Source organism: Leptosomus discolor, chromosome 1, assembly GCF_034619465.1.
Source record: "Leptosomus discolor isolate bLepDis1 chromosome 1, bLepDis1.hap2, whole genome shotgun sequence".
In the NCBI taxonomy this organism is placed as follows: Eukaryota; Metazoa; Chordata; class Aves; order Leptosomiformes; family Leptosomidae; genus Leptosomus; species Leptosomus discolor.
Window position 1 is genome coordinate 105374137 of NC_141391.1, and position 23657 is coordinate 105397793.

The 23657-nt window shown below is 43.7% G+C and overlaps 1 protein-coding gene across 1 annotated transcript in view; it reads left to right on the plus strand.

Moving 5' to 3' along the window:
• The first annotated feature begins 4716 nt into the window (after window positions 1-4716).
• The window catches only part of ADAMTS5 (ADAM metallopeptidase with thrombospondin type 1 motif 5), a 40945-nt gene continuing 22004 nt past the window's right edge, over window positions 4717-23657 (plus strand). The window contains exons 1-2 of the mRNA XM_086462732.1: window positions 4717-5700; window positions 17206-17338. Coding sequence (XP_086318858.1) covers window positions 4717-5700; window positions 17206-17338 — 1117 coding nt within the window. The remainder of the gene's footprint in view (window positions 5701-17205; window positions 17339-23657) is intronic.

A 23657-nucleotide genomic window follows, 5' to 3' on the forward strand; every position in this document is an offset into this window, starting at 1 on the left:
ATAAGCATTTTAGAAATAAATGCCTTCAGTGGTTTTAATGCATCACCATAGGAAAGCTTTAAAAGGGATAGACTTGAACATTATAATCATAATGTTTGTATTGTTAAAACTGCTGACAAGACCAATAAACCACAGTGGATCTGAGAGGCAGCAAAGTATCACTGATAGATTTCTGGGGGATAAAGATTCAAACAGCCTCCTGTTGCAGGCAAGCTTGATCTTGCTGATATGCATATTAAAACTGTCTCTTAAAGTTAACAGAGGCTTTCAATTCTCAGAGTGACAAAGCTCTCCCATGTTAAGAAGCGTGTTGCTACGGGTAGATTCTTGGATAGGAACTTACCCAAACCTTGGTCCAGTTCCCAGTTATACGCTGATCACAAGTCTTCAAATGCTGTTTCATTGATGCTACTTTAGAACATGTTGAGCAGGCAATTTTCTTGGATTCGATCAGATCTTCCTATAATTTTATAGAAAAAAATAGTATCTCACATAGTAATTGCTATCTCCCCTGTACCATTACATAGAAATGTCAGACACTCCCAAAACCAGAACAAAAAAAAAGCCCCACAGATTTTTTTAATTTTCAAGGAGGAAGAGTTAAGCTAATGGTGAAATACAGGCAGTGCTGGGTAGGACATTTCTGCTAGGCCTTGACAACTATCAAGGGGCTGTAGGCAGATACAAGACTAATTTGTTGACACACTGAAGTCATGGTGTTCTACCCTTAGTAATGTGACCGAGAAATGAAAAAGAGGTGATGTAAAACAGGACCCTTCTATAAAACAGTTTGAAGGACTTGTGGATAAAATGATTAGCATCTTTCTTAGTATCCCCCTGTCTCTCAAGCTCTTCCTTCATACGAGTGTTTATAATGCTTAGAGCAGTATTTCTTACGTGGCTAAAATACTATGTAACCAGGAACCCCCAGCTACTGAGGCTGTTACTTGAAGGATCCTAAAGTGTTTCATGGACAAACCCAGGGGGTAAAACACAACCTTAAGGAAAGCAACTTGCAGCTCCCAGAGACTCAAGAGGACTGCGTCTTTTTAAATCAGTGTTGCATTTGGTCCAAAGTGTACAAAACTTGCATTGTGCCTCAAAGCTAACTGAGGATTTGTGGCTCTCTATCTCTCAGCTGGGAAAGGTCAGATTTGAGATTTCCAGGTCAGAACTGTTTGACATGGATTTAGTGTCATGCACAACTTGGGACAAGTTAACAGGCTTTCTTGCTTAAAGGCAATGCTGCAACTAAAAACAGGCTAAGAGGGCAAAACTGGGAGGAAAAAGAAGATGATTCGTTTAAATGATTTATCCTTAAACTTCAAGACTCTCAGACTAGAAGAGGGTTCCTCTTATAGCACGAGGCGTGACTGACCTATCTTTCCATAATTGCACTGCTGAGTTATTACAGTTTTGAAATGTAAATAGGAAAGGCTTCATAATCTATGGGGTAATCTGCACAGGCTAATTTGTACCTTCCTGGAAAGCCTAGATCATTGCTCCGTGAAACAGGGCATTGCTCAGGAAGCTCAGCCAACCTTTCCTGTCATTTGGGAAATCAAAGACAACACAAGAGACAGGAGTGAGGCGCACCATTTAATTACCGTTAACCCTTCTAAGCATTCCCATTTTTCCTAGGATATATATGGCCGGACAGTTGGAATCATGCTGTAGCACGGCAGAACATCACACTGGTCTCTTGTGCACCGTATGCCTTTTCACTGACAAACTAACACTTTTTTAATGAGTGTTTCTGAGGTTGTTATCCATACATTCCTTACCCCGGATCTCATCTTCAGCACTTCTCCCAGAGATATCTTGGAGTTTGGACCCAGACTTATATGCAAATCCTGGGCTTGACCAGGTCCCACTGAAGTCAATAAAAACATTGTTGGTGCTAACCAGATATCTACTAGACTCAAATGAAAAGTAAAAGCCATCCAAGAAAAAGTGGGAGGCAAATTACAGGTTCTTCTTTTAATCAAAATATGCCTTCTTCTCCTCTCTCCCTCCCTTTCATTTTTTTTTTTTTGACTGTGTTAACTTTATAATTAGTTTAAAGTAACTGATAAAATGTTTAACTTTTAAACATTGAATAATCCTGGACCAATGCCCCAAAAATGTCATGTGATCTTCCTGACACATAACTCTTTAATTTTGGAACTTACTGACTCCGGTCAAGGATTTCAGGTGATGATAAAATACTGAAATGTAGAAAAAGAAACACCAGGAAGTTGAGAAATGAACGTTTGTTCGCAGGTATCACCATTTCCGGAAAAACAGAAAAAGAAGAAAGAACACCTGCAAAACTTTGGTGCCTGAAGTATTTCATAAGCATACCCTCAGGGTTATGTTAATGTAATGATTTACATGGGAATATTAATTTTTGAAATGTTTGTGGAATTAGTTATCCTGTTCTTTACAGAAGCACTAGACTGTCCAAGCAGTCTCTGGAAGCTACAGTCACAGATGCTGGTCTGCCATTCTCCGCACATCCCAGCGCCACGGTCCTGATTCTGTGAAGCATTAGAGCTGTGCGCATCACTGCCTTGCGGACAGGGCGGTTGGGCTGAGATGCTGTTTGCAGGCTGGGATGAGATGGGAGGGCTGCATCCCCTTTGGAGTCCCGCATCCAGAGAGCACCTGTTCCTGGCATCCGTCTTGGGATATGGAGAGGGAACACCAGACCATAAGCACTTTTGTTTCCCATGCCTCCGCGTTTGCCTCGCTGCAAGTCAAGGCACCCGGTGATGCTGGGTCACGTACCTCAGCAGGAGGGAAGCCAGAGGAGTCGGACTCCTCCAGCGTCCCGCTCCTCTCGCCTTCCCGGAGCCCAGGCTGCCTTCCAGCCCTTGCTCTCGGCAGAGAGTGAGCTGTTTGCCAATCTCCTCTCACTCCTCGGGCAGTGGTAAGGTGGAAAGGGCAGACGAAAACGCAAATGCAGACATCTGCCCTTTGTGGTGTTCCTGGCGGAGGACGAAGCGGGGGAAGGCAGGCGAGGGGATGGGGTGAGTGGATGCATGTGTCAGTCAGCGGGGGGATGATCTAAGTATCTGAAGTCATCCAAAAGGTCAAAGCAAGCATCAACTCTTCCCCGCCCTCTCTCCTCCTCGGGGGCTCGGAGGAAATCACAGACCGCCCAAACTAGATGACAGCTTGCCGGGACTTAATGACAGGCTGGGTGCAGACCAGCCGCGGCCGCCCAGACAAAGGGAGGAAGTTTGGTGCTGCCGCCGACCCGAGAAAGGTGCAGGGGCAAGGGACGAACCGGGACACGGCGGGGGGGGGGGGCGCCCCCCGGCCCTCCTGCCCGGCGCAGCCGCTTCGCTCCCCCCGGCCGTCCCCCGTGCGCACCGCATCACCGGCGCTCTCGGAAAAGCCCCGACCGCTTCCCTCCTCTCCGAGAGCCAGGCGTAAACCTGCCTCCTCCGCCGAACATTGCAAAATGAAGTGGCAGGAGAGAGGGGGGAGCGGGCAGGACGTGAGGTAAGCGCAGCTTCACCCTCCCCGGCCAGCGGTGACATCCCAAACCCGGGGTCACTCTGTGGCTTTAAGCAATTCGAGGGAAATCTTGCGTTTTTCACACACAAACATTTTTTTCTCCCGGTCTCTCTCCCCTCCCCGGCTTCCTCCCGCTCTTCCCCTCTCCTGACTCCCTCTCTCTCGCTCCCTCTCCCTCCTTTTCTCCTCCCCCCGCAACCTCCCCCCCCCCCCCATCCGCCCCGCTCTTTCCCCCTCCCCTCAAGTTTCTCCCTCTGTCTGATTAAATGAGAAGGAAGTGTGGGAGTGGTGGTTTTGAAGCTCTCCCTTTAAGAGGCAGCCTGCAGTGACGAATTGTTGAAATTGCCATTGCAGGATGGCATTCCGCTATAAATTCATTGTTCCACCTCCTCTCATCTTCACATTTCTCTCTCTTCTCCTCTTGTTCACATCGACAGACTGGGGATAACAACAACAACAACAGAAAAGATACAGGGAGGGGGCTTTTACAAAAATCCGGGACGTTTTCCGCTTCTTGGGCTTTTTTTTTTTTCTTTTTTCTTTTTCTTTTTTTTTTTTTTTTTTAACCATCTCACCGGAGACGATCGAGGCGGTTTTTGGTGCCTGAATTTCTTCTCTCCCGTTCTCCTCCTTCTCTTCAAAACAAAAGGGGGCAAAAGAAGGAAAGGGAGCCCACCGGAGCCCGAGAAAGTGCCGAGTCGCAGCAGACCTGCCCCCTGCCCCTGCTGCTGCTGCTGATGATGATGATGGTGATGATCCGGTGACTGCAGCAGAGAAGTGGAAGAGGAGTGGGAAGTGTTCAAACTTCTCTACTTGCCGGGTCCGAGAGCCTCCTCTCCTCCTTTTTCTCTCTCGCCCCCTTTGCCTGCCCAGCAGCAGTGATTTGGGATTTTTTTTGCCTCTCTTTCCATGTGCTCCCGGCTCATCCCTGCAGAGAAACACAAAGTTCACACGCGAGCGGCTTTTGTTGACATTTTTTTCTCTCCCACTCACACTTGACTCGAGTTTGGGAGGGAGAACTTTCTTTCCTCCCCCCCCCCCCCTTTTTTTTTTTCTTTTCCCCGTCCCTCCTTCCCCCGTCTCTCCTTCCCCTAACTACGTTGCTGCACTCCGCCGGCCGGCTCTTCCCACCCCCCTCCCCAACTCCTGTGATTATTATTACTACTATTAATTATCACCACCACTGTGGCCGCTCCTGACGGCGAGGCAAGCATGCTCCTGAAGCTGGCCTCCCTGCTGCTGGCCGCCCAGCTCCACCTCGCTCTGGCTCAGCCGCCGGCACCTGCCGACGACGGAGCGCCGCCGCCGCCCGCCGCCACCGCCGCCGCCGCCGCCGCCGCCGCCCCGCCGCCGCCCCGGCCCCGGCCCCGGCCCGGCCCTCCCCCCGGGCCGCCCCACCGCCCCTCGCCGCCCCACGGGGCCAGCGGCGTCGTGCGGCGCCTCGACCCGACCTACGCGGGGGGCGGCAAGGCGGGCTACGTCCTCTACGCCGGGGGCCAGCGCTTCCTCCTCGACCTGGAGCGCGACGAGGCGGTGGGGGCGCGGGCGCCGCGGGCCGGCGGGCCGCCGCGCTGCTACTACCGCGGCACGGTGGACGGCAGCCCGCGCTCCCTGGCTGTCTTCAACCTCTGCGGCGGCCTCGACGGCTTCTTCGCCGTGGGCCGCTCCCGCTACACCGTCAGGCCGGCGCGGCGCGGCGGGGAGGCGGCCGCCCCGCGGATCTACGGGGAGGGCCCGGCCCGCGCCCCGCACCTCTTCCGCAGGGACCGCTTCAGCTTCGAGACGGTGCCGGCCCGCACCAGCTGCGAGACCCGCGACCCGGCCGGGGCGGCGGCGGCGGTGGTGGGGGACGGCCGGCGGCGTCGGCGGCGTCGCTCCGTCTCCCGGGCCCGGCAGGTGGAGCTGCTGCTGGTGGCCGACGCCTCCATGGTCCGCAAGTACGGGAAGGGGCTGCAGCACTACCTGCTCACCTTGGCCTCCATCGCCTCCCGGCTGTACGCCCACGCCAGCCTGGAGAACCACGTCCGGCTGGCCGTGGTGAAGGTGGTGGCCCTGGGGGAGAAAGAGAAGGGGCTGGAGGTCAACAGGAATGCCGCCACCACCCTCAAGAACTTCTGCAAGTGGCAGCACCAGCACAACCGCCTCGACGACGACCACGACGAGCACTACGACGCTGCCATCCTCTTCACCCGCGAGGTAGGCATCACCCCGGCCGACAGCGACTTGGTGTCCCTCGAACGATGTGTTGTGGGGTGGTTGGGCTGCGACGAGGCCAGCCTGGTGGCTTTCCGGCCACAATGCCCTGCTTTGCCCAGTGGTTGCCTCCCCGCTCACACCTTCGGCCACTCCCGTTGGGTCATACTGCGTCTCGGGGACAAGCACCCACGCGGACAGCTGCTGGGGATGGAAGAGGGGTTGAAAACCCAACAAATTGTGTATGCATTTGTGTGTACCCCCTGCTCTGTGAGGTCATCCCCACTGCAGGTACACAGTCATTGGTGCCAGCGCGGTGCTGGGACTCCTGCCAGTGTGGAAAGGTGGTCATTTGCCTGACCAGGGGACTCAGCTGAGGCCCCCTAACTTGTCTCTGCTTGAGAGACGACCTTGTCCATCTTTCCCAGTGAGATGTTTCACACACAGCCCCTCTCTCTCCAGAGAGCTAATCGAGGCAAAAAGGGCTGATAGCGCTCCCTAGCCTACATTAGTCCCCAAACAAACCTGCTGGTGAAAATGGTGGAGAACACCTTAAAAGTACATGCGACTTCCTTGTTGTGTGCGTTGAGATGCTATTTCCAGCGAGAATAGCTTCACCGCACTGGAAGCTGGCAGCGCTTGTGGTTCAAGGGTAGGACGTAAATGCAAACCGCAGGTAAACAGAGCTGCAGAAGTTGAGTGAGTTGGGCTGGTGGTAAGGGGATGCAGTCTTTTTCTCATTCCCCAAGTGAGAAATGGGTGTCGTGATCAACTGTGGGCCGGACTCGGCCGGTATTACCCATGCAAAGCCGTGCCTTGCTCCCTGCCCGGTTGTTAATTAATTGCATTGCCAGAGGTCGTTAAGGGACATTGCTCTAGTAGACATGTGGCCGAGTTTATGCAATGAAGTTCTTCTGTAAGAATATCCCTTCAGCGGTTTGGGTTTGGTGTTTTCTTTTTTTCCCTTCCCCAAGTATGAAAAAAATAACTGCATGACTTTCCGTTCGCTTGAGTTCTCCTGCTTTTCTACATCATAGGAGCCTGCCAAAAAGGATGCTTTGGATGGTTTGTGGAAGGAGTTGCTCCAGAAGGGGGAAAAAAAGCGCCTGGCTTGCTTTTATAGCTGTAAATAGTTGAAACATTAGGTTCTGTGTCAGTCAGGCATCACTTGTACAACAGGAGCCTTTTTTTAGCAGTTTAAAGCCCATTGGTCAAATTTGCAAGCTTTTATTTTTTTATCATTATAATCTGAATGAAAGCAGGCTACCTAGGCTGGGTCAGAATGCTCTTGCTTTTTTCTATAAACATCCTTTCTAATGGCTTATTAATTAAGCCTGGGCCAGAATCGATCACTTTTCACTAAAGAGTGTTTTTCTCTGCCAGTGTTCCTATTTATTTCCTAGGGAATTATTACAATTCAGAAACTCTAAGGATGACAGACTGTGAATCTTAATATCAATTATTAAGTTAATTTGGATTGAGATAGGATGTGAATTTAAAGTGCACTTGCTTGACAGATGCTTATCTGTAATTCTTTGCATGGGTGCCCTCCTGCCAGCATAAGTGTGCTGCTAATCAGTAATCCGCTTTCAAAGAGTCCTGATCAATGCATCATCCATGTGTGGAGTTACTTCTTTTGGATGTAAGTAGTACCTAAACTAAACAAAATGTCACAGTTCCTGTGGTCTCCTTCCACTCTTAAGATGCAAATACTGCTTGCACTGTTACTTAGGGATGTAAATCCTTTGCGAGAAAAAAAGCGCAGGCTTCTGTTTTGTTGGTTTACATTTTAACACATTTAACTACAGGATTAGCTCCTCCGTGCAATTCAGTATAACTTAATCTGCTCTAATGGCTTGCTGTGTGCACATGCACTTTGTTTGGCGTTACATTTCAGTGTTTCTCTCAATAAGAACAAGACTGTAGTTTCTTGCTACATGTGTTCATGATGTTCTTTGCAGGGGGTATGTGTGAGTCCACATGATTTTTATATGCTTACACTCGAGATGTCAACATGAATCTATTTGCTGCTTTTGGAATGTAAACACAAAAAGGGTTAAAGGATGAAAAAGCAGTAGAGATGTTTCCTGGAGAAAACAGCCCCACTTTGAACTAAAGAGAGATTTTTTCCAGTTTAGCTTTTCAATGAGAGTGGCAGCAATTGGCAGGAGGATCCAACTTTTACAACTATGTTTTGAATGTATGAAGTACGTTGCTTAGCTACTAGACGCCAAGCCATGGCCGCATGTTTTGATGGGCTCTGAATACCGTCATGCTAATTTTTGAACATCCAGATGTCTTCTTCTAAATGGCTTGTTTTTTAGGCATGGGGTAAATGTGTGAGGTACATTTTCCGTCTTTGTTTACTAACTGAGGCCACCTTGAACTTTGTGTCTCTGCGTCAACAGAATAATATTTGCAAATCGTTTGTCAGCTGAACGCATGTCCTCAGCTGTATGTAACTGTTTATGTGTAGCTGGAATCTAAATTATGCACGCCTGTTGCCATACAAGTCTCAAATGTAATAATTATCTTCGTTCTGGAGTGACATTTACTTGGATGTTATTTTTGACACCAACAGAGGCTCTCTGAAAAGATAGTAGCTTTGCTTGAGTGTCTTATAAAAAAAAGAATCACTTCAGAATTCAGCTTCATCACTTCCTCCTCTTCTGTTGTCATTACTTGTTTAAAGATAAATTAATAACCATCGATAGACTGGTTATTAGTGTGCTGGCAGCTCTCCCTTATTATAAAGTTAGTACTGGCAGTTCAAATCATCGTCATCGTTCATACTAGGAAGGACTTCCCATGCAAAAAGATTTTTAGAAGGAGATTTACTGATTCTGGATTAAAACAACTACTCACTTTTGGTCATAACCTGCATTTAATTTGATAAGGGCTTTAAAGCAATCATGCTGCAGAACGTAGTAAATAAGTATGAACATGAGTTCAGCTTTGGGTGATACAAAGCTATTTTAAGGCTCTATGTTGCTTATCGGTGGTGGCAAGGACCAGGCAACTGTCCATTAGCTGCAGCCAATCCTGCGTTTGCTCTGTAACTGCAGTAACGTGTCTGGCTTTATATCACCTGTGTAGGAGATTGTGAAAACCTTCAGTGGACACGGAAATTATCCATCACTAAATATTACAGAAACTTAGTTGGATTCCACAGTGATTATTTAAATTCCCAAAATCTTAATAAGGAGAAGTGTATTTTCCCAGTGGTCTCAATCTCTCACTTTGAGCCATGATGGCCATTATCAAGCCTGACAGAGGTCTGACTTATCAGTACCAAAAAGTGATTATTTTCTAAGAAATCCTGTGAGACTTGTCATTCAAGCAGCTTGGACTCAGCAACCCTAGCGAATACATGGGTCCCCTGCTGTTTGACTACTATGTGGTTGAATCCTTGACAGCAGCTGCAAATTTTTGGGCCGCATGCATCCTCAGAGCATCCTCCGTGGAATATGGTGATGCAAAGGTTTGATCATCTGGTGGCCAGGTGAGTCCTCCACCCCCTGCAGTGGTAGAGAAGCGGCTGTGTGGTGGGAAGGAGGAAGAGCTTGTAAAGCCCTCTTCCCCTGGAGGTTAGCTTGCTTTGTTCTCAATGGCAGTGAAGTCAGCAGCAAATTTAGAATTTAGTCCATTTCAGGCTTTTTCGTTGTGGACTGTTCTCAGAAGCTGGAAACAGGTTATCTTCAGTGTTCAGGTTTTTCTGGGTGCAAGAAAATACTTGCCAGATTATTTATCACAGTACAAAAGCATATGAGACATGACTTGCAAACTGCACGTGAACTCAGGCTGTTCTTTTCCTGGGTCTGGCCTGCTCTGCAATTACCCTCTAGTATTTATCCAATCTATTTCATTAGTGACCCTTAGTTAAATTTCTAGTGAACTATTGAATGCATTTGGACAAAATCCAGTTCTCTTCCTTTCCTTTCCCCCCCAATTCTGAATCATGTGAAAATTAAAATAAATATTTCTCACAGTAGATACAGGCAACAAGAGAAAGAAAAAAATACTTTCCTAAGTGCTTGTTAGCATCATCCATGATAGTATCATCATGCCTGGCTCTAACAGAAAGTTCCTATTAGAGCCAAAGGCCGCTGTCCTGCCTTTTTCCACACAGCAATTATGTGAATCTTGTGTGTGTGATTTATTTTAACTGTCAACCTGACAGTGCTGTTGAAATTTAACAGCAAGCTTTGGATTATCTCAGCTCTATAGATGATAATTTCATTGCGTGGAGCACATGCTTTCTCTGGCTCTAGTTCCTTCTTTTTTTTCTTTTCTATATTATCATCTTTACACAATTGCTATCCCATATTAGTAAAACAGGTCACTGTACCAGTGGTCAACAGAATATATTTCACTGATGTTTATTATTATTATTACTCTGAAGAAATTATAATGTGATGGGTCTACCAGTTTTGTAGTGTTTTCACCAGTTTTGTTGCAAGTCTAATACATTTAGATAATGTCCCTGGGGAAAATAAAGTGGGACATAATTTGTGCAGGAGAGGTAGGATGATTCACGCTAATCTACAGAGATGGCATGGGGTTCCCCTGCAGAGGAACTATGGGTTAGGGAAGTTCAGTCGCACATTTTTCCATGTTCACCAATCACCAGTTTCATGACTGAAACTTTGACTGCCCTTCCCCTCCCCTGGCAGAGTCCAAAAGCTTTATGTGTCAATATTTTTAAATAATCTGTGGTTTGCATAGTGCTGCATTTTCTTTATGTGCTTTAGGAAAAAAAGAAGTTGTGTTAATATGTACATTCAGAGCATAAAAGCTTAGTCCAGTTTAGGCTTTATTTCTAATACTTTGTTGCAGACTGTCCTGGGATGACGAGTGCCTAGGGTCACCGTACCATATAAGGGGAGAGTAAAAACTTGCCTAAATGTCTGGTCTGGTAGTTTCAGAAGCCAGCAAACATAGCACGTATGTATTAAAGTTAGCCCAACAGGACATCACCCATACATCAGGATTTCTTAAATTTCACCTTACCTAGAATTCAGAAAGACAGCTCTATACATTTGAGATTTAAATGCCCAAACCCCAGTCCTGAATTTAGCATATTAACCTGAAAGGAAGATGACCTCAATTTTTAAGTTAAACTACCGGAGGAAAATACATGACTTTGTTTTGGTCAGTATGGCAGTACAGTTTTCCCAGAAAGGTAACCAGGCTTCAGTCTTTTCTGTCAAAATATGGCCATGGTAGGACAAAACAGTAACCCAGTGAGTCTGATGGAAGTCCTTCCTCACTTCAGAGTGATGGCCGAGCCCTCTCCCTGGTGCCCTAACCTGGCCCTAACCTGGGCGTCCCCTGAGCAAGACCCACCAGTGTCTCAGGAAGAGGACTTTTCACAACAGTCTTCCTCCAGGGCAGCCTTCCACCATTTTGGCTTGTAAAGTCTCTCTTTAAGTGTCATAGTATCGGTTGAGGGGTAAACCAGACAGCTCCCTAGTTGCTTTGTTCACCAGTTAGCCCTTATTTTCAATACCTTTTGTGGTCTTTTGTCTTGGGTCTTGTGCTCCTTTTGACTTCCAGACATCATGCAACCCTTGGGTGATACCCAGAATACTCTCTGTTTGCCTGAACCTTACTTTCCTGTCCATGTTGCTGTGACATTAATAAGCTTTCACCCACTTTGCAGAGCGGCATGCAGGAGGGTAGATGCGTGGGTCCCAAATACCACCTGACCCCACCTTCCCTTCACAGGGCTGCGGTGGGAACGCTGCTGCAGGAAGTTGGAAAGTCATATTTAATTCCTTCCTCTGCTTGAGGGATTTTAGGTTTGTATCGCCCACCTCCCAGGAGAGGTCCTTAACCGGTAGGTTGTAAGCTGTTCCAGGTGTTAAGGAAACTTTCCACCCCTCTGACCAAAGCTATGTCACTGTTTAGCAAGTAATTTAAGATTCATATGGTGAGAAGGAGAGAAATCGTGACCTGGAGCCGCTGACGGGAGCGCACTGCTTAGAGCAAGGCGGTCTGGGTTCCCAAAGCACAGAGAGAAGACTGTTTCTGTAATTTACCAAAGGACTGTTCAGTGTAAAATACAGAAGCAGGCTGAGGAATAAGGACCAAAATTTAGGTCCCTTCACCAAGCACCATAATCACAAACTTCAGCCTGGGCTAAGGAAACGTTTGGCACATGGGCTGCAACAGGAGAAGCCACAGCTCCCCGCACGTGCGGACACGTGCAGACCCTCATTGTACACCATAGTCTGTTGTAGACCATAGGGCACTCTCCTAAGTAACATGCTTCTAAGTATCCTCATCCCTGAAAGGAATTTGAAGCTCCATCACCTTCTTATTGGGCAAAAGCCTTAACTGATGATCCAGTGTAAAGAAACCAGAAAAGCAAGCGAAAAAACACACGGAGAAGTAAAAGCTGTGAGCTGTGCTTTAAAGGACGGTAATGTGCAGCTGTGCCTGATAGAAAGCCTAATCCTGTTGGTTTCTCGTACATCTGATCTGAGAACGTCTGTAGGCTTAGCTTCCCTCCGGGGCAAAGATAGAGAAACATTAAGCATCTCAACCCAGATCAAGCTTTAGTGTAAGCTAAATGCTGGGCTGCTCAAGACTGTAAAACTGTGGCACTTTGGGGCCCACAAGGTCACAAACTGCAAGCCCCCACAGGACATGTGAGCCTATTTTGTTCTTCTGCCTTTACGTTCCGCCAAACTGTCCACGTTGGTGCTTAAATCGCGTTTTGGATCCGCTCCATGGGCTCTGGCCAAATACCAGGTTTCACTAAACAGTTTATTCTTGGTTTTAAGCCTACTGCACAAATCAAAGAATTTCAGGTAAAATAGATTAACTGCTCCAGCAGGGAGTTATCTTCATTCACAACAATGCCACGTATACATGGCAAACAGCCAGCTGCTCTTGATGTACTTAGAAATGCCAAGAAAACTTGGCCTTTAATAAGCTGTCTAATTAACTACTAGTCTTATGATGTACAGCTCAGTTTTCCTAAGTCATTCCTTTGCCAAAGCTTAAGGCTTAATATCTATTGCCTCCTGTGTAGCAAATGCATTTCCTAGTTACTCTTCTATTTTGAAGCTACTGTAATGCTGAACAAGGTCCAGAATCTGCATTCCTTCTTTAGAAATATCAAGAAACACTTACTCTTTGAAGCTTCTGCCACTCTTTGGAGGCAATTATATAAGTATACAGATCTGAGTAAACGATCAACATTTTAAATAGAAGCCACACACCAGAGAGAAATAATGATTGGAAACTCATTTTAAGTACCATGTGAGTCCCCGCTTTCTTAGTGCTTTAGCTGGAGTATGAAAAGTTGAAGACCCACGCAGACTTTTTAGATTGCGTCATTACATCAGGTCCTGTTTTTAACAACAACAAAAATTTCAACAGAAATAAAAACTTCTGATGCACTCCCAGAAACTTTACTTCATAAAAGTCTGAGACTGCTTTCTAAGACTGCCCAGGAAAACTAAAAATATGGCTGTTGATGCTAGTAACAAATAATCTATGGCCAGTACAGCTACAGGAGGTTTAAGTCAAAAGAAATTTTGCCATAAAGATTTAAATTGGTGGAAGTATAAACAGGCATGATTTTCAATAACGTCACTCAAAGTCACACTGTTGGGAAGTACCATGTAGCTAGGGAACGGTGAGTCAACCCGACAGCAAACATTTCAGAATATTTGTCTCAAGAGGTGCCGCTTGATAGGCTTCAATTATGTATATAGCATATACTGTGTGATGGTATGGATAGAAATAAAGTTCAAATCATGCAGAGGCAAGGGAAATAAAGAATAAATGAGACTATGAGTTGAGAACATAATGGAGCTGAGCCTTCAGTAATCTGCCTAAGTGATTAGTGACAATGTCAGCATTAGCTTAAAAAAAGCATCCTCGTGCGGTCACTGAGGGCTGAAGTCTGCAACGAAAACCAGCAGGCTCAGCACGTGCTTTCTGTTCAAAGCGTACCCAACGCGTGGCCTGCTCTAGCTGCGGATGGGCAACCTGTAGACGGCCTTCCCCAATAACAGCTTCATACAAAGAAGCTAACGCCAGAAAATGTTTCCTGTCCTTGTTTCCAAGATCCTTTACAAGCCTCCTCCACCGCTGCCCAGCTGGGATTCGGTAGGCGTCTGCAGGGCTCCCCACGCCGCCTTGCTCAGGCTGCTGCGGGGGCAGCGCAGATGTGGGCATGGAGCTGCCAAAGGGAGTGGGGCTTTGCTGCGTCACTGCCGGCCACTTTCTGACCGCAGTGCGGTCACTCTCCTCTCTTCTGCTTTACAGGGATCACTGGTCCAGCACCATCTGAGGACAGCTGTTTTCCAGCTGTCCGTGGGGTGTTGGAGGAGCTAGGTAATTCTACAGATAAGCAATTTTCAGAATCACTTATTTTCTGCTGTGGGATTTCCTAGGAGCAACCTTTGACTAGTACAGCCCTTGAAGAAAGTAATTTTATCTGACCTGAAGTTAAGGTATTTCGTAGAGAAAGCATAAAGCCCGCTTTGTTTTGTCTGGACAACTGTTACGGAAGTAAGCACTGCCTTGAAAGTTACAAGTAGGATGCTGAGGTGTGTGGGTATGTGTCACTCTCTGGGAAATGATGGAAACAGAGGTTTGATGAAGTGACCAGGCGTGCAGTGTGGTGCAATGTCAGTAACATGTACCATATGAAAAGTAACCAAACATTGCTATGTCCATTAATGCTTGCGTATGTAGATAGCTATTTTTTTGAGTCTAATGACGGTGGTGTAATGCAATCCTGTGCATAGCTTTTGAAATTTTGAGGGTGCGATTACTAACTGGCCAAGAGGCAGAAGGGCTGCTTATGGTGAACATCCCTGTCGTAATCTTCCATACTCCACACATCCCATCAGAAGTAACTAAGGAAGTTTGTGAGAATGCCTGCTTAGAAAGATTGTATCCTTTTAATTATACTTGTGTCATCAAATCTGGAGAATCATGGTGAGGTCTGGTTGCATCTGCTGGTGTAGCTTCATAGCCATATCACTGGCATAGCTTCTTCTTGTATGCAAATGGAAATAAGTCCTGCACTGGCATAAGACATCTCTGTGCTGATATAATTGTGCCCACGCTGGGAGCAGTACTGATGTGAGTATCTACGTAATAATGACACCCAAATACAAGAAGAGACCAAATGACATAAAATCTGCATGCAGAGGCAAGGCCTGAATTAATGCATTTTATACTATTATTGGCACTGTCAACCTGAGAGTAATTTAGACCTCTTCTGGTAAGCTGCTTTCTATCTGATTTATGTGCTTTTTGGTACGGTACTTGTGTAAGAATTTCAGTTCAACTGCTTGTGTGGATTCAGTTCCAGTTGCACTAGTATAAGGGTATTTTACTTCCTGTACAGCTTACACTCATTTATTTGGACTGATTATGTCACTGTGAAAAGGTATTTTTATTGGTACTGCGCACATGCATTTTTTCTGAGTTTCGTTACTCATGCCGCTGTAGGTAAAACACTTACATTTACATAGAATTTACTCTATGTAGAATGTATTCTCAGACTGAAAGGGCCAGATTCAGAAGTGATACATAAAGGGCTAAATGGTTCTGAACCCAAGCAAAAGTAATAGGAGTTTAAGGATTGTATCTTCCTTGTTGAATATGCCCCAGATGTTTGACACTGTAATAACATGGCCTCACTTAGCTCCTCTTCCAACACTGGTCCAGAGATGCTGAAAATGCTATGAAGTTTATTTACCTAAACGGAACTGGGGGAAAAAAATGCATTTCTTTTGAACAGAAAGACTTGAAGTACTTGAAAGTACTTGAAAAGGGGCATCCTTACTTTGTACCTTCCCTGGACCCATGCAGAGCCAGAAGCAAAGTCTGGGCAGCTATTTGGATGTCAGTGTGGGAGCCAGTGGGGTTAGAGAGAAAATTGTCTACATGTTATCTGCATTGCTACAGAATGGAAGGTTTTCTTAAACCATGGGATATAGCTGTGAAAATCTGGGAATTGAAATACTTTTGAACTTTATTCCTTCTGTTACTATGAGACTGCTTTGTTCATTGGTACTGTGGCATTTAAATCTTTTGACATGAAGTAGCACCAAAAGTGCACTTACTGAAAAGTGTTCCCAGACACCTGGAAGCCAGAACTGATCCTGGCATTCTTGTTCCATGTATGTAATATTGCTATGTAATTTTAGCATGAAAATTTCTTTATTTCCTCTTGGGGAAAAATCAACTACTTTTTTTTTTTTTTTTTTTTTTAAGAGATGCTTTACAGTTTCACAGTATCTGTGAACTCAGTGTGTTTTTCTTTGACTTCAGTGGGATTTGAATCCTGTGTATTTTCAAGTTTGCCTAAATTTGAAACTATCATAGTCAGTGAACATTGTTGACCTGAAGCTTCATACAGTATATCTGTTACTCAGATGGATTAGTTATGAACAGCTCCATAAAAGAACATCATTATAAAAGGAGATCTGAAGGGGAGAAGAGAATCTTAAAAATGAAGGGAAAAAAGGTACTTTTTGATCATTTTGATGATAACATTTGGTAATACTGTCATGCCTTGAAAATGACTATTTCATTCAACTACAGTGAAATGTTGAAGTGTTACAAATAGCATGGTACGTACTGCCCTTCTCAACCAAAAAAGCGTGTATATGTACATTCAGACTAATATTTTTCCATCTGCTTCGGCAGAAGCACTGAAAAGTTACTTCTGATTATTAGAATACTATGTCTGACCAAAGCTGCCTTCGTCATTATCATTTTCATTTTCATTATTGTCATTATCATTCTGTAATGGAAAAAGACCTAATAATACCTGCATGGTTTTTGGAGACACCCGATATCTACAAGTAGGAAACATGATCGAGTTGTTGCACTAGTAAGACTGGGAATCAAGGGATTTTACACTCTGTCATATCACTGACTCTTTAACAACCTCTGAGAATTGCTTAAATACTTGGTATATTGGGTAGTACATTATTAATCATTGTACTACTTGACAGATGTGACATGAGGTTTAATAAATAACAACCTAATTTCGTTAAGTGCAAGTAAAAGACTTGCCTTTAGAAAAGAAAGGTGATCTCTGGTTGAAGGACTGATCAGGAATCTGAAGCTTTCTCTTTATGCCTTGGTTCACCTTCTGTAAACAAAGACAATATTCTATTTTTATTGTCTGTGAAGAAATCCTTCTACAGTGTGTATTTTGAGTACCTAACTCAATGAAGTTTGAGCCTCTGTATGCATTGCAGAAATACAAATTTACTAACAATAATTAATTGCAGAACGTATCCAAATCCTGTTAAAGTCAATGAAAATACTCCCACTGATTTTACCAGGGGTGGGATTGGGTCACTGTGCTTTTAAGCTGCATTGGCATCTTTAGATGGAAGCTTATATTGATGGGTTTTATCCAGGTTCTGCTGTTTGCAAAGCGCTGGTGACTTTAACCTGCTGTTACCTGTGGGTGTAAAAATTTATTTTAATGATTTTTTTTTTTTTTTCCTTCCTGGGCAGGATTTATGTGGGCATCATTCATGTGATACTCTGGGAATGGCAGACGTTGGGACCATATGCTCTCCTGAGCGCAGCTGTGCAGTGATTGAAGATGACGGCCTCCATGCAGCTTTTACAGTGGCTCACGAAATTGGTATGCAGTGCCTTTTCTGTTCGCTTGCCAAATCAAACACTTGTAACAGCTGCATTAGTAACCAAAATACTTCGCAATTAATTCCAGATTTCCTCTGGTCCAGATACTCACATGGGGATTAAGGCTGTATACATATGCACTTCAGGGTTAACTAATAAGGGATCAGAAGGCAAGTGAAGGCGCACAGTAGGTGTTTCCTTTCTGACAGTGTCGTTTCTAAGCAGTAGTTGAAGTGAAAATTCAAAGGCTGCTGCTACTGTCCAAAGATGTCAATACATGTCCCTCCTGAGAAGCATTTGTCCCATCTATTGTAGTTCGCATGCATTTAGCGCATACACAGTGGAAAATAGCTCGCTTGCATGCGCTACTGTTACAAAACTTTTTCTTGGGACAAGGTATTATCTGCAGAGGAAGGCTTTTGTGGAAAGAAACAGAATTCTAATATTTTTCTGAGTGTATGGATATTCCATCTTTATGGTAAAATATGGTACTAATGTGAATCCTGAAATAGGTGAAATAGTATTTAGGTGATAAATGTTTGGTCAAAAAAATGTTTAACTTTGCTTCAGTTTCCACCTCAGTGAACAGCAATTTAATGTAGGAGCCTTATATGTACCCTTCAGAAGAATTTGAGATAGAATTGGTGACAGAAGAAAGATCATATTCTGGGATATTCCCTCTGTCATGGTATATTCTTTCAGAGAGACTGCTGCCATCTTGGTTATTTTTAATTTACTAATGTTTTGTGAGCTGTGTTCACTGAAAATACATTCGGAATGAAGGCTATTCGTTTTGGTGAGTGAACAGAAATTTAAAAGTGGAGAACATTGGGGTTTTTTTAACATTCTTGGAAGGAAATAACAAGGAAAGAACTTTCAGAGAGAGCCAATTGCTGAATTGCCTTGTACTTCATGCCAAACCAAAGTAAAGTTTGCTTTGGGAGTATCATTGCAGTAGTTCGATTTTCAAGTAGCTAGCAGGTAGAGCCCAAGAGCTGTGTGCCTTATATATTCATCTGGCTCAGCAACCGGAGGTCACCAAGTATGAAAAAGCAGCTGGCATGTCAGTGACCTGACCCTTCAACGATTAGTGAACCTAACCCTACTGCTCTTACGGTGCTACAAAGAAATGAAATCAGTAGCGGCTGGAGTGGGATCATGTGTTGCATGAAAACATAAAATGTTGTGGCAGAATGGGTCCTCAAACCAGACATCTTATTTTAATAAACAAGAGTATACGTATAAAAGAAAAAGCCGCCTGAAATCACTTAGCTCAGAGCATTTGGAATTAGGTACAGCAATACATCAAATACAACTTCACATCAAATGAGTTTAGTGGCATCAAACCTGGATGCTGTGAAGCTAATGACCCGTCACAAACCTGGTCTAGAACTGGGACAAGGAGATAGATTGGCAGACTTGGCCTATCACTCAAAGGCCAGTCTGCTAGAGGGACTGCTTGTATCTTCTTGCATCCAGAAGTGATGCTTACTGCTGAAGGTTAGCAGGCATTGGTGAAGCTACATGAGGGAACTTCTTGTGATGCCAGTGTGGATATATCTGGTGTGTGAAGAGGTGAGTAATGTGTCTCAACTACCATTTCATAAGCAATAAATACATGTTTAGGGACATTAAAAATGAAAGAACATAGATCAATAAAGATAGGGATGAGCAGTAAGTATACATATTATTACCCTGAATTCCACACAAAGGAAATATAAACAAAAGTGAATTATTTTTAGTGATCTAGAAGCACGTTTTTTGAAAAAGAGCCATTTTCATACCTAGACATTTACAGGAATCTGTAAAAGCTATAATTTTCAACATAAAAAAGGCATGGATTGAAATTAATAAATAAGTACCCTAATAGACAAAAAAACTCTAGTTTGAGGTTGTTTAAAATAACATCCTTTTTTTTCTCCTCACCATGAGATTTTAAGAAAGGACGGGTGTCAAGTCACAGAATGATCTTTGTGTGTGTGGCCTGAAGTGGGAGAAGTTGAGAAGAAAACAGCTAAAATTGCTTGAGTACTTACATTAAATTAAAGGTCAAAAAAGGTTGAAAAATAAAAATGTGGCATGGATACCCTTTAGTTAAGCACTTTGGGGGAAACCCTGCTTTATTTTATTTGGAGACCATATTTCTTCCTACAATTCAGAAGTGTTAAAGTTCCCCCTATCCTGTGGGTAGGGTGCAGCTGTAATTTTAGAGCGGCATAGTTATTCGGTGGAATTCACCTGGCAGTGTAAGAGATGCCCTGCAAAGCAGAGGGGATGCTAAGGGCTCTGAGCCTAAGATGCTCATTTCTGTTAGCAGGAAGAACAAGGTGAGCCACCAAGTGAATCAGAGTCACCGTCTGCAGGTTTTTTTAAATAACTGTGCTGCGTGTGCAGCAACATTAATGTGGACTTGATCTGGAGAATGGCTGTGTGTCCTCACTTTGACTTCCAAGGGGATCTGAATGCTCTTGTTTCCTCTCTGAAGGATCCAAGAGCATTTTTGAGGATCAGATTCTTTCTCTGGAAGGCAACCAAAGTAAATGGAACTGCCGCTGAACCAGACGGGATGATGCACAGCCCAGGGCCTCAGGTTGGATGTGTGCATAGGAAGCTAAAAAGCAGCCTGATACAGAATAAAGCCTGCTGCTTCTGTTGCCAGGGTTTCTACTACATTATGTGTTAGATGTTTATTTTATTTATTTCAGATAAAATAGATGGATTTTGACCAGTGGTTTTTGAGAGGGAGAGAGTGGCTGAGCAGCAATAACAAGCAAAATCTCCAAAGAGCTGTAAATGAGAGCACAGAAAGAAATAGATGCAACCAAATTCTTAGTACAACTGATCAGCTGACAGTAAGAGGTGGAGATCCATATATAAAGATTGATGAGGTAGGACCTGAATCTTGTCCTACTTGTATGTAGGAAAATCAGGAAGAATTTGTCTCCGATGTCACATGCAGAAAATGAGGATAATGCAACACAAAAACAGGAGGAAACCTTGTAACTTTGAACGTGATAATCCAGTTTCTCCTCAGAATAAAGGGAAGCAGTGCTAATACCATAAATTTTATTTTTAAATCATAGCCTGTCAAGACATCCAGTCACTAACGGCAGATCCATATATGGTTGTTTTCCAGCAGGGGACTTGCTGCTATCAGTTTGGACAGCAGTAGCTTTGCTGTCACAAAAATAGTCTTGTGGATTCTTGCCTGAAATTGTCAGTTCAGCTCCATGTTGTGTCATGTGGATCTTCTTTGACTTTAAGCAACTTCTTCAGCTGTGCCTCCATAGCTCGGCAGGGATATGTGAGCTAGCTTAGGCACAGTATGTAGACATTCTCCAAGTCTTTGTTATCATCAGCCTGTTTTCTGTAAAGAAATTATTTCATGTACTTATTTCATGTACTTCCCTGCTTCACAGAGATGTCTGGAGAAAAACATTAAAGAACCTATGATTGCTCATAATCTCAAGAATTATTTAATGTTTTTCATAGGTCAGCACTAGCGTATTGCTTTTCTGTGTATCCCTTATTAAAATAACCAGTAGGAAACAAAAATAACTAGATTCTCACTCATATTCTGGACTTTTGGGTCGGAGATTTGTTGCTTATACAGTGTTGAAGTGTAAGCCAACTTGTGCATCCCATGAAGATAAGTATGATCCAACGTCACTGACAGACACAGTCAATCAATTTGAAATTACGTTTAACGTCTCTTGCAACGGGATATCCAACCTGCGACAATTCCGTGTGTAGTCGCCTGGTGTTGTATTTTGTGATGCAGTCACAGTCCAAAGTTTCTGCTGACTTTGGCTCCTCGTATGCTGGAGTCTGCATGCTTTGGTACAGACAGCCCATCACCCTAAAGCGTTTATCGTCTACAAAAACAAAATGAGAAGAGTTCAAGAGAAAATAAGTGGAGCTACTGCTTGTTTTATCAATAAATAATTTCCTAAAATCGCAAAGGAAGTCTTAAGGAAATACAAGGATTAAACTCGTCTCTTGAGTTTTGATCTAGTCCTCAAATACAAAAGCATCCTTCCTGCAGTTGTTAAGCAGGCAAAGCTCCAGTTTAGTCCAGTGAGAGTTACATGGGTCTAATAACTTAAATTATATGCATCTTTTTTTCTTTTTTTTTTTCAAGAGGAGCTACAGAGAAAGTGCTGCCTTTTTGCTTAGTGGTAATGTTCATTTGACCTTTTGCAAAGTTCCTATTTCTCTGTTACACAACTATGCTGGCATGCTATTACTCCTGCTATCCTCCTGAGTAATACGGTTTACTGATGTTCTTTCCAAGTATTTTATTTTTAGAATATAGCTTTAAAATTGCTACATGGAACTCATTAAACCTCTGTTCATTAGTTTTCTTTTATCTTTTACACGTGACTTTAGAGAAGGGAAGGCCAAAGGGGGACATAAAAGCAGTCTTCAAATACATTTAAAAAATCGCTGCGAAAATTTACGTAATAAATCATTCTCCATGTCCACCTGGGACAGCACAAGGGGTAATGGCCTTAAATTGCAGCAAGGGAGATTTACTTTAAGCATTAGCCAAAATCATCTAACCAGAAGGACAGTTAAGGGCAATTATGAATTGCTTTGGGAGGCTATGAAATCTCCGTTACTGGAGGTTCGCAGGAACTGGCTGGCTAAAACATCTGTGGCTTTGGGGATGCTCATCCTACCCTAGGGCAGAGGGATTCACAAGATGGCTTTTCAAGGGCTCCTCTCAGGCTCATTTTCTGTGGTTATGTGAAGTTATCACAGCTTCCTCCACAGCTACGCTGTGTAACATGTAAAATCAAGGAACTGTGCAGAAATTAAAACTAGAAAATAATGTGGTTAATACCAAATCTTTTTCGGTGTGCCATCATTCTGTGGCATCTGCCACCACTGAGCACTGTCAGCAAAGTGTAGTGCTGTGTTAGAGAGCATAATTTTGTGTAAAGAAGCTGTTTTAGAAGTGAGGTGTCGCTCTTGGGATCACTACTCAGGTGGTTCACTGAAATACTCAAAGTATCATTTTGCTGAATTCTGAGTGGATTGAAAGTATTTGATTTGTAGGCCTCTGTAGAAAGAGGGCCATGTCTACCATGTCTAACCTAGGTAACTTTTATTGAAAACTGGATGATTCTAACCCATCTTCAGAAAAAAACTGAAACCAGTAACAATATGTATGATATATAAATGGTTGTCTTGCTTTTGATGTCCATAAAAGAGTCAAAAAATACTCTCATTCCATAGTTTACCGCATGTGCTCATTTTGTATGCACTCAAAAGTGACTAAACATAGTCATCTTTTATTTTCCACTGCTGAACATGTAGCCCTTTGATTTCGAGACTGTCAAGATAAAGCAGATAAACACAAGCTTCAGACTTGACAGGTACAAATCTTTTGTAGTCTTTCATTCAAGGGGGATACATTGCCAAGGGCACAGAATCTCATAGGCACATGAAAAAATGGTGAAGGTTGTCTGACTTTCATATTACGTTTCCTTCATGAAAGATGAAGTTTAGGCAAATAGCCAGGTAATCATAATTAGGCATATATGCTTTCTTAGAACAACAAAAGAGAGAGAGAGAGTACACTCATCCAAATCTTCTCTGATGACATACATCAGGAAAATTGCTTGATTCCTTCTCTTTGAACTTTTTTCAAAGTTCTATCTAAACTTCTGCATGCGAAAGTTCTTGAATTAAGCCCTCATGAACGTATCCCCTTTTGTTAAGAGAAAAGATGGGCAGCCAAAGCTAAGCCTTCACCAGAGGTGAAGAGTGGGACAGAAAATTTAACTGATGCTTCAAAAAACAGACTAGCTGTACAAAAGGTCAGTGGATAAAATTTTGGGTAAAAATTCTTGGCTATCCCAACAATATTTGTATTAACTTATAATGTTATAGGTAATATATAATTATTCCACCTGCATCACACATGGTGCTTAAAACCTTTTTTAGTGAAACTGAGACAATTTGCATGGAAAAGTGAAGAGATGGAAGGGGGAAATTGATATAATGTAGAAAAATTGTATCCTTAGGTTCTGAATATGCTTGAGCTTTCCTTTATCTACCACATACGTTTAAGTTTGAGTAGATTTGGGATCTTTGCCTTCTTAACATCTGTGAAGCGATTCTGACAGAGCAGTGAGGAGATGGAGGGCCAAGTTCTCAACCGGAGATTTCAGGGAGTGGCAGACACAGCACTAACATTGCCCAAGTTTTCAGAGGTTTTGTGGATTTGTGCTGATCTTTGTGTACATGTAGCCTCATGAAGAATTAGACTGAACAAGCACTATGCTTTGTAAAAGCTGCTATGGATCCTGAAA